The 13,375-nt window shown below is 41.8% G+C and overlaps 2 protein-coding genes across 12 annotated transcripts in view; one reads left to right on the forward strand and one right to left on the reverse strand.

Moving 5' to 3' along the window:
* LOC143764254 (uncharacterized) overlaps positions 1–11,564 on the forward strand; it is a 201,317-nt gene extending 189,753 nt beyond the window's left edge. For 6 of the 10 annotated variants that reach the window (XR_013213126.1, XR_013213128.1, XR_013213125.1 and 3 more), the window contains 2 exons: positions 46–373; positions 544–853. Coding sequence is in view for 1 of the 10 variants with exons in the window: in XM_077249671.1 (XP_077105786.1) it covers positions 2,961–3,040 (80 nt within the window). In the remaining 9 variants the exon portion in view is untranslated. Of the gene's footprint in view, positions 1–45; positions 374–543; positions 854–2,960; positions 3,072–5,474; positions 7,073–11,412 lie in introns of those variants that run through there. The other 4 variants (XR_013213131.1, XM_077249671.1, XR_013213133.1 and 1 more) reach the window with 3 other exon arrangements.
* The window catches only part of CASZ1 (castor zinc finger 1), a 274,404-nt gene that overhangs the window by 120,951 nt on the left and 140,078 nt on the right, over positions 1–13,375 (reverse strand). The window lies entirely within an intron of this gene.

Raw genomic sequence — 13,375 nt, forward strand, 5'->3', positions numbered from 1 at the left:
TCATGAGGCACTAATTAGTTCTTTGTTTAATTTTGTGTTAAACAGACTGACCGGAATGATAACGACTTGCAGCGCTGCGTTGCGGTCCCAAACCGCCCCTCTTTTCTGACAACAAGGGAGCGCAGTGCGACTGCCGTGATGAACCCAAATTCCCTCTTCAGTTGCACTTCATTAAGTCAAAATGTGACAAGAAGCTTAGAGAGCAACTTTCAGATCCGATCGCACATAACAATTGGGGAGTGAAGTTCTCCAAGAGGATGCTGGGGAGGCAGCAAATGTTCTGCCTGTCTCCTAACCCCTCCAATGCCACAAGAAAAAGTATTAAAGAGACAGCAAAGCAGATTTAGCCCAGCTCGAGCTGCTGATGCGCACAGTAAGTCTAGCACACAAAAACTTCCACATGCTGAAAGGCGACTTCATACAGTCATCCGCAGTGTGAATGATCATACACGGCCATACATGAGGTTCTCGTTTTTAAACATATTTACAATCTTGATAATTAAATTTTAAAGATGTTAAACACTCTTTCCATTTGATCTTCAGTGAGAGACAGCACGGTAGTGGTGCGAAGACACAGAGATGCCCCGCAGGAATTATTGCTATTTTGAAGCCATATTGACCGCTTGATGTATAGACACGCTCCTGGGACATCTGACTTCAGAGTTACACGACAGCTAAAGTTGCTTGGAGGCAAAAGACACAAAGCCTTGTGAATATCTGAGCGAGGGGCACAGAGTTTCTCTGCACGAGTCTCTTCCAGTTTAGCCAGATATCCTCTCAAACTTTCACAAGTCGAGAAGAAACTGGGATTTGGCGAGATAAGGATCCATCGCTTCACATGAAACTGTGGACATCCTGCAAACAATTAGGCACATTTACACCTTTAATTTATTACATGTAAAAAAAATAATCTACTGAATGAAAATGCTTTGTGGATTTACAGATTCAAGCACTCGTTTTATGGGTTATAAGTTTAACTATTCTGAGAAGTTACATAATTCAATGCAATCTTGTGTCATGCAGTAAAAAGGTTGGAACTTCAAACACATGGGAGACTACAGGCGATGTATATTATTACAATGAAACAGACAGAAAGCCACTACTGAGCCAGAGAAGAAAACTCTCTGTCAATGAAACTCCTGTAGAGCTGGAGGTCTTGGGACCATGATGGGAGTCTTCACATTGGCTGCGTCTTACAGAACTATAGTACATTACTATGGATTACTGATTGCAAAGCACTCACATTATGTTACTAGATAATCTGTCCTGCTGGTTTCATACCAGTCTTATAAACTATAGGTTGGATTAGATTTTTGTGGTTTATCTCCGGTAACTGGAAAGGGGTTAATGTGATAAAAACCTGAACCTCTGCAGTTCGATGCTTAACCCCTTAATGACCAACAATAAAGTATTTTTACTGACCTGAGATATAAGAGAATATCCTCCCCATACAGATGACAGTCCAGCAGCTGTCAGCTGTCCACTTTAGCTGACAACTTGCTGCATCAGCCACGATCAGTGTTGGCACCGTCCATATCTGTTTAACCCCTTAGATGCTGCTCTCAAAAGTGACTACTTCATATAAATGGTTAACAGCGTGGGGACTTCCTCTTTAACCCCATCAGCACCCAGATATCATGATTGTGTGGTCCTGATGTTTCCATTGGCTAATCACAACCAAATGGCGGCCTTGGAGTCTGACGACTACATTGGCCTGTTCAGAAGTTAGCGACTTATAGGTGGTAAAAATATTTTTCCAGTCCTGTCATGCCACTTGACAATAATTCCAGAAAATCACATGAAGGGTAAACAAACTACCTGACAGCAGTTTTCAATATGTCAGGGGGTGCTGTTTTGAAAATGGTATCACTTTTGGGGGTTTTCTAATATATAGGACCCCCAAAGTCACTTCAAACATGGATAGGTCCCGAAAAAATCGTTATGACAATTTCCTTGAAAAAATGAAAAGTTAATGATAGCATTTTAAACAACAAAATAAAAGAACATTTTAAAACTGGTGCTGATGTAAAGCAGGCATGTGGGAAATTTTATTTATTAATGTTTTTGTGTGGTATGACTATCTGGATTAAAGGGATATTCATTCATTTAAGTTGGAAACTTGCTTTAGCAAATTTCTAATTTTTTTTTTAATAAAAAAAACATATCAGCCTAAATTTACCATCATCATCAATTATAATGTGCCATGAAAAAAACAATCACAAAATCATTGGGAATTGTTGAAGCGTTCCAGAATTATTGCCACAAAGTGACACTCATCAGATTTCAAAAATTTGGCCCGGACACTAAGGGGTTAATGTGTTGAGCACATGTTTACAAATGATAACATACAGACCAGTGATTGATTCCAACTCCACGACCAAAGATTGAACACAGCCAACAAGTATCGGAGATAAATTGGATGTTTCTATTTAATAACGACAATCATTTATTCTGTCCTCTTCCTCTGCTGCTTGTCTAAACAACCCCATTCCCTCCTATCAAATATGATCTATAAAACCTGCATCCTCCTTCCATCTATCACAGGCCCAGCCCCTATTATTTCATCTTCACTTTGCTTCTAATGCTTTTCATGTTGGATAATCAACTAGTTGTGTACAAAAAAGTGCCCACATTCCCCCACTGCTAGAGCAATGGATACAGGTTCTGCAGTCCTAGAGAAGGACAAAGCCAGCAACTTTTACACTATCACTAATCATCGTTCTAGAGCACATATGTCAAACTCTGGCCTAATCTAGCCTGCAGAGTGAGTATATTTGGCCCGCGACGCCGGGCAGGTCCCCACCGAGTATGTTTGATCTGCAACGCCGGGCGGATCTCCCAGCCAGCATCACACTATCAACTATATCAGCATCCTAGATGCCAAAACAGTTTAAAGTAATGATGGAGGAGGGAGCATCCACTGACACGCCCTCTCCCATCATTCCCCCTTTGCGTCTAAGGTCTCAGCGCAGTGGACACTATAACATCATTACAACACGCCCCGCTGTACCGAGATGTGGAGAGGATGGAAAGACACTGAAGAGACACTAGCAATGGGGAAACGGGCAGAGGTAATCAGTTATTTTAGTTTTTTTTAATGTGGGGTTTATTATACTGTATGGAGCCCTATATGAGGCCATTATACTTTTTGGAGCACTACGTGGGGCTCATTGTACTGTATGGATCACCATCTGAGGCTCATTGTATGGAGCATTATGTGGGGCCATTATACTGTATGTAGCACCATGTTGGGTCATTACACTGGATGGAACACTATGTGGGGCCTATTATACTGTATGGTGCACTGAGTGCGGCCATTATACTGTATGGAGGACTATGTAGAGCCATGATACTATAAGGAGCACTTTTTGTGCCCATTATACTGCGAGGAGCACTTTTGTGGGTGGCCATTATACAGTATGGAGGACTATGTGGGGCTCTTTATACTGTAAGGAGCACATTTTGTTTGTGGCCATTATCCTTTAAGGAACAGTTTTAATGGCCAATATACTGTATGGAGGGCTGTGTGGGAATTACAGTTGAAGAATCATACTTAATGGGGGTCACCATGCCATGTGTGTGGAGGAATTCACTGTGGGGGTATCATACCGTGTTTGGGGGCGCTTTTGTGTGCACATACTTTATTTGTAATTTTCTAGATTTTTTTTTTTATCCTTTGTTATTACCATGCATATTTAAATTAGGCCATTGAGCCATATGCTTTTTACTATTCTTACATATTATATTATTCCAATATTTTATTATAACATCTATTAATTAACATGAACTTTGTTTGTGGGACAACCCCGTTAGATTTGTTTCCATATGAAAAAGTTCACAGTTATATTTGATGATGAGGAAAAACGTCCTCAGTTTTAGACATTTTTTAATAAAAATCAAGGTTGGCACGCAACTTTGTCCAAGCTTTTAATTTTTGCCCTCTGTTTTTGAGTTTGACATTCCTGATGTAAACAGACTGCCTAATGAGTCAGCCACCAAATTAGATCTTTGCAGGTGCCATTTATTATCATCATCTATTAGGAGATAGAGACTGGGAGAGGCTCAAGCACTAGGACTCCCGTGGTTTCTGTAAACGAGAGCCCCAGTTATATGTGTGAATAGTGCGCATGAGTGACCACTGCAAAATGTTATAGGACTGAGAAGTAAATGGCGCCGGCATCACACATAACACGTTCACACAGGCTTGACACCCCAGTCTTTGGGATCAACAATTGGACCTTTTAGTGATCATTTGTGACAAAAAATGTACGAATTTAGTGGTCTAAGCCATTTAAAGGGATGTTCATTTTAATCAATAGATCTTGGAATAATAATAAATTCCACAATTGGATGCATTTAAATAAAATATCCCTGTGCTGAGATAATCGTATAAATGTGCCCCTGTGTAATGGCCGTGTCTGACCGTGCAGGAACATGGTCTGATCATACCACAGCTCCTGGGCAGGGGAGGACGCCGCAGAGGATACAGACATTACTGCATGGGATTGCAACTGATTCTTTCCATGAAGTAAAACATTGCTTAAAAACAGGCAGAGAAATGTTTTATCTCCCAAAAAGAATAAGCTGCAATACCGTTCTGTAATGTCGGTATCTTCACTTTTGACTTCACTTTTGAGTCCTTCCCTGCTCAGGAGCTGTGGTACGATCAGACCATGTTCCTGCACGGTCAGACACAGCCATTACACAGTACAGCAGGGGACATTTATAAGATTATCTCAGCACACGGATATTTTTTTAAAACACATCCAATTGTGATAATTATTATTATTCTTACATCTATTGATTAAAATTAACTTTTGTTTGTGGGAAAACCCTTTGAGTACAGAAGTTCTACAGAAGAACTATTACATGCCTTCTCATATTAAAGCTGAAATTATCTGGTACATTATAGTTTCCTCATATTTTACATGAACCTTTAAACTATATCCAATTCTATGTAATACTCAGAATTTTTTTTTCAGTTTTGCATCGGGAAAACTGCTTTAAAAACACGCGACCCCAAATCTCACACGCACACACAAAAAAAGTCAAGGAAAAATTGTCCTCAGTCTTCGCTCACCTACTGGAAGAGCTAAGCAATCCCACATCACATTTTGGCAGCGGCTGGCTTGCTTTAGCTAATTTGCTGTCAGACTGCCTAAGCAAACCAATTAAAACTAATCATTAATTATAAAAGGAGAAAGAGTGCGAGGGGAGAAGAGAAAGGAAAAGTGGGGAAACGTGATAAGTGAGAGGTGGGTCTAGCAGGTAGACAGGCGACGAGGTAACACACAAGTGATTCCTCATTCTTCACCAGAACTGCCATGCTAACCAGCAGCTACGGTGTTAAAATACTCCCCTCTAAATGACCTTTGAGGAATGCTAACCAAATTAAAAGCACTTAGCATATTTAAGCTAGATCTGCCTTAGAAAATTCAATTACCATTGTATGGTGAGATCTGTTTCTCTTCTAGGTAAACCTGTCTGTAAAAGCTCCACTGCTACCCACCGCCCGTGTATGTAGGGTGTGAACTACAGCTTCTGATTTTGGAAGGCCTCTACTGTACAGATAGAAAACAGGACGACGTGAAGATCTATTTTTCATTAAGGCATTTTATCAAACTCCGGTGTTTTTTCTTTTTCCCTACAGTACATAAATGCTAATGAGATCACTAGGAGCATCACACATTACACCCCTCTGGTGTATATTGTGCATGCTGCAAAGGGGGACAGACAAAAAAAAGGTGCAGCTGTCATAGCATTCACCATCGCCCCCAAAATGCACCCCCTTCTCCAGCCCGACTCCAGAATCCCTGAATTGAAGAAAAAAAAAAAAAGAAAGCACACACCAATCTTAGTTTCTTTTGGAAAGTGCAAGACCCCCAAGAGCCTAATGAATCGCTGGGGAAACGGACAACATGGAGTGGTGTCATGGAAACCATAGCCTTCCTCGAAAAATATCCATATTCCTTCTCTGCCTTTCAGGAGCTGTCAAGAGACTGTGTGATTGTCACACGACCTACAACCCAGCCGTGACAAAGCCAATTTAATGCATCATACTTGATTGATTAAAAAAACTTTTTAGTAAAACCATGTTAAAAGACAAAAAGAAAAGAAAAAAAACAAGAGAAACCCCCCCCCCAAAGAATAGAAAGTGACACAGAGGGTGGTGAGGGTCTAGGGCAAAGGCCTAACAGCAATGTTCCCTAGGCAATAGGTCCTGGGGTGACTGTCATCAGCGCATTACACACCAGAAGCCGTGAAAAGGAAAACGGTCAAATTGAACACAATGGTGATTAAGATAATGATGAAGTAGGTAACGGGGGAGAAATGAAGGTGACAAGTTAGAACTCAACATCTTTTCTTCTTCCAGGAAACAAAACCACTCCAAGCGGTGGCTCTCTCTGCTGGAGCGCTTGAAAACGGTGTTCTTCTAAAGGGGAACACGCAGGGGAAGCTTGATGCTGCTCGCTCAGGGTAAAAAGGGGCACACAGGGGCTGTGAGAAGATGATTTTATAGTGACAGGACGCAGCAAGGAACGTGCCGAAGAGCTGAAAAGATGGTCTTGTAACTTGAATGTCCAAGTGGAAAATTTACTTGCAAAGCTTTCAAAAACTTCTTTTGTGTTGCAGGAAAAATAACAAGTGCATTGAGTGCTGCCTGTGACTTGAGGCTTCAGCAGAAGTGGTCGGTATGTTTCTTTAAAATGCTTTTTAACCATCAAAGAGGCAACAAGCAAAGCCAGCAACTTTCATAGAATGCATTAAAAAAGCAGCACAACTCTTTACTGCATCTTCTCTGTCCCTGCACGATTGTGGTTCCATTGAATGATAACTTGTGGGGCCATTTCCCTATGTAGCACACAAGGAAGCTTGTGGGTATTGAGAAGTGTATGATTAAAGACCAAAATCAGTACACTGAGGAGCCAGCAAATTCCTGAAAAGACAGCGTTGTTTCATTCTGTAGTGGGATGTTCTGCAGTTTTATCTCATTTCTCTAGTTAATACTTCAGAATTTTCCATATTTCTACATAAATTTGACCCAAGACTGCATCAGATTTCTACACGATTCCTAAAATTAGATATAGAGAACCGAATTAAACAAATTAGTCAAAAATATTAGACTTTTGGAAATGAAGAAAATGATCTAATATTGCATGCTTGTGAGTGGCAAAAGTGTGTGAACCTTTGAAGGTCACAATCATCAGATTGAGACACAAGTCCTAAAATTAGAAAAATAGAATCAAAACAAGGAAAAAAAAAACATTAAAGTGAATGACCAAGTCGATTTCCTGATCATAATCCTATAGAAATGTTGTGTAAAGACCTGAAGGGAGCAGTTTATGGCACAAAAACCACCAACATAACTGAGTTTAAGCTGTTTTGAACTGAGGAATGAGCTAAAATTCCCCCAAGTCAATGTGCAGCACTATTCCCCCGGCACATCACCCCTACTCTGGAACTCTCTACCCCAACATATCAGACTCTCGCCTACCAAGGAAATCTTCAAAAAGATCCTGAAGACCTACCTCTTCCGACAAGCCTACAACCTGCAGTAACCACCGGTCGACTAAGGCACTGCACGACCAGCTCTGCCCTCACCTACTGTATTCTCACCCATCCCTTGTAGATTCGTTGTGCAGGATAGTTTGTGGATTAAGTCCGCGCTGCCACAATAATAATTCAAATGTAATGAAAAGCTCTGGTGGTTTATTCAACGCGTTTCAAGGTCTATCTGACCTCTTCATCAGGAAAATACCACAAAGACATACAGAACTATTGGCGTTACACTATTTAAATACATTCAAATTTCCAAAAACAGGCGCGAAAAGGACCTCATGACATGTGACATCCAATGTCGGAGCTCCTGGAAACAATAATTACCGTATATACTCGAGTATAAGCCGAGATTTTCAGCCCATTTTTGGGGGCTGAAAGTCCCCCTCTCAGCTTATACTCGAGTCATACCCGGGGGTCGGCAGGGGAGGGGGAGTGGGGGCTGTCTAGTTATACTCACCTACTCCCGGCGCGGTCCCTGCGCGTCCCTGCTTCTTCCAGCGCTGCATCTTCTTCCTGTACTGAGCGGTCACATGGTCCCGCTCATTACAGTCATGAATATGCGGCTCCACCTCCCATAGAGGTGGAGCCGCATATTCATGACTGCAATGAGCTGTAACGGTGACCGCTCAATACAGGAAGAAGATGCAGCGCTGGAAGAAGCAGGGACTGCACAGCGCCAGCAGTAGGTGAGTATACAGCGCTGCGCGATATTTACCGCTCCTCGTTCCGGTGCGTGTTGTGAACTCTGTTTCCGGGCTCCCTCCTGTGGTCATGAGTGGTACTGTATGAGTTCTCTCTTTGGGCTCCTCCTGGTGGCTCTTTTTGTTATTTTGCAGGTTTCTGGCAGGATCAGCTGTCTCGTCATCTGCTAGTTAGGTTTCCTATTTAATCCACCTGGTCCTTCATTCCTTGCCTGTTGCCGTTGTATTCAGTGCTATTCTGATTGCTCCTGTCTACATCCGTTATCAGTCTCTCCAAGAGAAGCTAAGTTCTGTTTGCTTATTTTTGCTCATCTGTGTTCAAGATGTTTCCTAGTATATGATGAGTTTTTGTCCAGCTTGCTAATATGTGATTTCCCTGCTTGCTGGTGCTCTGGGGTGCTGAGTTGCTCCCCCCACATCGTTAGTTGGTGTGGGGGTTCTCGCATTCTCTGCGTGGATATTTTTGCATAAGGTTTTTTACTGACCGCACAGATCCCATGCTATTTTCTGCTATCTAGCGTTAGCGGGCCTCATTTGCTTAACCTGTTTCATCTCTGCGTTTGTCTTTTCCTCTTAACTCACCGTTATTATTTGTGGGGGGCTTCTATATCTCTGGGGGATTTCTCTGAGGCAAGTGAGGTCTTTACTTTCTCTTTAGGGGTAGTCAGTTTCTCAGGCCGTGAAGAGACGTCTAGGATTTCAGGAAACGTTCCACGGCTGCCTATAGTGTGTGCGGTTAGGATCAGGTTTGCGGTTAGTCCAGTTACCACATCCCCAGAGCTCGTCCTATTATTTTCTACTTAGCTGGTTAGATTTGTGATCCTAAGCCACTAGGATCATAACAGGTGCGGCTCAGTCATCAGCGTCCTCTGGCTGTGACGCCAGTCAGTTCGCGCCCTCTGCTGAACGTCAGTGCTGGAGACGGAGCCGCACGAGGAACAGGTAAAAATTGAAAGCGCCGGCGTCCTGAGCGAAGAGAGGTGAGTATGTGATTTTTTTTTTTTTATTGCAGCAGCAGCATTATATATTGCACAGCTTTATATGGAGTATCTATGGGGCAATAATCAACGGTGCAGAGCATTATATATGGCACAGCTTTCTATGGGGCCATAATGAATGGTGCAGAGCATTATATATGGCACAGCTTTCTATGGGGCCATAATGAATGGTGCAGAGCATTATATATGGCACAGCTTTATATGGAGCATCTATGGGGCCATAATGAACAGTGCAGAGCTTTATATATGGCACAGCTTTATATGGAGCATCTATGGGGCCATAATGAATGGTGCAGAGCATTCTATATGGCACAGCTTTCTATAGGGCCATAATGAATGGTGCAGAGCATTATATATGGCACAGCTTTCTATGGGGCCATAATGAATGGTGCAGAACATTCTATATGGCACAGCTTTCTATGGGGCCATAATGAATGGTGCAGAGCATTATATATGGCACAGCTTTCTATGGGGCCATAATGAATGGTGCAGAGCATTATATATGGCACAGCTTTCTATGGAGCATCTATGGGGCCATAATGAATGGTGCAGAGCATTCTATATGGCACAGTTTTCTATGGAGCATCTATGGGGCCATAATGAACGGTGCAGAGCTTTATATATGGCACAGTTTTCTATGGAGCATCTATGGGGCCATAATGAACGGTGCAGAGCATTCTATATGGCACAGTTTTCTATGGGGCCATAATGAACGGTGCAGAGCATTATATAATGGCACAGCTTTATATGGAGCATCTATGGGGTCATAATGAACGGTGCAGAGCATTATATATGGCACAGCTTTATATGGAGCATCTATGGGGCCATAATGAACGGTGCAGAGCATTATATAATGGCACAGCTTTACATGGAGCATCTATGGGTCATAATGAACGGTGCAGAGCATTATATATGTCACAGCTTTATATGGAGCTTCTATAGGGCAATAATCAATGGTATGGAGCATTATATGTTGCACAGCTTTACACTCACTGGCCACTTTATTAGGTACACCTGTCCAACTTCTTGTTAACACTTAATTTCTAATCAGCCAATCACATGGCGGCAACTCAGTGCATTTAGGCATGTAGACATGGTCAAGACAATCTCCTGCAGTTCAAACCGAGCATCAGTATGGGGAAGAAAGGTGATTTGAGTGCCTTTGAACGTGGCATGGTTGTTGGTGCCAGAAGGGCTGGTCTGAGTATTTCAGAAACTGCTGATCTACTGGGATTTTCACGCACAACCATCTCTAGGGTTTACAGAGAATGGTCCGAAAAAGAAAAAAAATCCAGTGAGCGGCAGTTCTGTGGGCGGAAATGCCTTGTTGATGCCAGAGGTCAGAGGAGAATGGGCAGACTGGTTCGAGCTGATAGAAAGGCAACAGTGACTCAAATCGCCACCCGTTACAACCAAGGTAGGCCTAAGAGCATCTCTGAACGCACAGTGCGTCGAACTTTGAGGCAGATGGGCTACAGCAGCAGAAGACCACACCGGGTACCACTCCTTTCAGCTAAGAACAGGAAACTGAGGCTACAATTTGTACAAGCTCATCGAAATTGGACAGTAGAAGATTGGAAAAACGTTGCTTGGTCTGATGAGTCTCGATTTCTGCTGCGACATTCGGATGGTAGGGTCAGAATTTGGCGTAAACAACATGAAAGCATGGATCCATCCTGCCTTGTATGGAGCATCTTTGGGATGTGCAGCCGACAAATCTGCGGCAACTGTGTGATGCCATCATGTCAATATGGACCAAAATCTCTGAGGAATGCTTCCAGCACCTTGTTGAATCTATGCCACGAAGAATTGAGGCAGTTCTGAAGGCAAAAGGGGGTCCAACCCGTTACTAGCATGGTGTACCTAATAAAGTGGCCGGTGAGTGTATATGGAGCATCTATGGGGCAATAATGAACGGTATGGAGCATCTATTTTTATTTTTGAAATTCACCAGTAGCTGCTGCATTTCCTACCCTAGGCTTATACTCGAGTCAATAAGTTTTCCCAGTTTTTTGTGGCAAAATTAGGGGGGTCGGCTTATACTCGGGTCGGCTTATACTCGAGTATATACGGTAAATTAATACAAAATTTTTTCAAATTCAATACATACAGAAATTCTTAATCAGCCTAATAAATATTCTATTCATTTTCAGGTTTGAAAAGAACACAAAAAAAAAAAAAAATTTCTTTTTGGGGGTGGAAGAAAGAACACATTCTTCAAAATCGATTTGTATTGGAAAAACAGGTGGGAAGAGAACCCACCTATGGATGTAACTGCATTCTCAACCAGCCTTCCAGCTATCTGTGCCACGAATTCAATCAGGCATTTTTGCTGATGCGGTATATATATATATATATATATATATATATATCTCTATCTGAATAAATTCCACCATTCTCTTAATAAAATTGTGATCATTTCAAAATTAGTAAAAATTAATTATATCTTACTTTATTAAAATTGTGTAAATTTTGTAAAATTGTCTCCCTAATCTACTAGTATCTCTTGTAGATTGTGAGCCCTCGCGGGCAGGGTCCTCTCTCCTCTTGTACCAGTTGTGACTTGTATTAAGATTACTGTACTTGTTTTTATTATGCATACCCCTCCTCACATCTAAAGCGCCATGGAATAAATGGCGTTATAATAATAAATAATAATCAACAATTTCCAGAAACTTTTAAATGCTGAAAGCAAATATTCATATACTTTACCGCTCACCAATATGTGAGTATTAAGTAATTTTCCTCAATTAAAAAAAAAATTACAAAGTGTAATTTGTAAAATTCTCAAAGGTTCGCAAACTTAGAGCACCACTGAAAGTATAGTTCTATCCAGGATATATGATAATATGCCATAAAATCTACTAAAAAATACAAACGATTACAGATCCATTCTGTGATACTATTCACAGTAGTGATCAGTAAAGGCATGGAGGACGTAGTCAGATACATTGTTTATATTGAATCATTAGTGGATGATTAATGAAATTACATCAAGTCCTTAACAATAAACGTCCAGCTGGTCCATGCTCTACCCTGAAGTGACATTCTAAAACATCACTTCATAGTAAAATAGCTGCATGGAATTATGCTGGAGCACTGTCAGATACAGCCAGACTCCCTATAGATAATTATGCTGGAGCATTGTCAGATACAGCCAGACTCCCTATAGATAATTATGCTGGAGCATTGTCAGATACAGCCAGACTCCCCCATAGATAATTATGCTGGAGCAATGTCAGATACAGCCAGACTCCCCATAGATAATTATGCTGGAGCAATGTCAGATACAGCCAGACTCCCCATAGATAATTATGCTGGAGCATTGTCAGATACAGCTAGACTCCACATAGATAATTATGCTGGAGCAATATCAGATACAGCCAGACTCCCCCATAATTAATTATGCTGGAGTACTGTCAGATACAGCCAGACTCCCCCATAATTATGCTGGAACATTGTCAGATACAGCCAGACTCCCCATAGATAATTATGCTGGGGCAATGTCAGATACAGCCAGACTCCCCATAGATAATTATGCTGGAACAATGTCAGATACAGCCAGACTCCCCCATAGATAATTATGCTGGAGCATTGTCACATACAGCCAGACTCCCTCATAGATAGTTATGTTGGAGCAATGTCAGATACAGCCAGACTCCCCCATAGATCCTCCTCTCAATATCCCATCTCACCACCTGTGCACTTCACCCAATCCCTTCATACTTCATCCCAAATCTCGCCAGTCTTCCCAACTCTAACCCATCTCTTCAACCTATCACTAACTAGTGTTTTCCTCTCAAGCTTTAAACATGCCTCAATCACACCTATCCTCAAAAAGCCCTCTTGACCCATCCTCTGTATCTAGCCATCGCCCTATATCACTTCTCCCCTATGCCTCAAAACGTCCATCTTAAACTGTCCTCCCATCTATCTTCCTGCTCCCTTTTCGACCGCTTAGGCTACTTTCACACTAGCGTTAACTGCAATACGTCGCAAATGCGTCATTTTGCCGAAAATACGCATCCAGCAAAAGTTCTTGCTGGATAAGTTTTTTCGTCATAGACTAACATTAGCGACGCATTGCAAAACGTCGCGTCCGTTTTGTGACGCTTG

The sequence above is a fragment of the Ranitomeya variabilis genome, chromosome 4, assembly GCF_051348905.1.
Source record: "Ranitomeya variabilis isolate aRanVar5 chromosome 4, aRanVar5.hap1, whole genome shotgun sequence".
In the NCBI taxonomy this organism is placed as follows: domain Eukaryota; kingdom Metazoa; phylum Chordata; class Amphibia; order Anura; family Dendrobatidae; genus Ranitomeya; species Ranitomeya variabilis.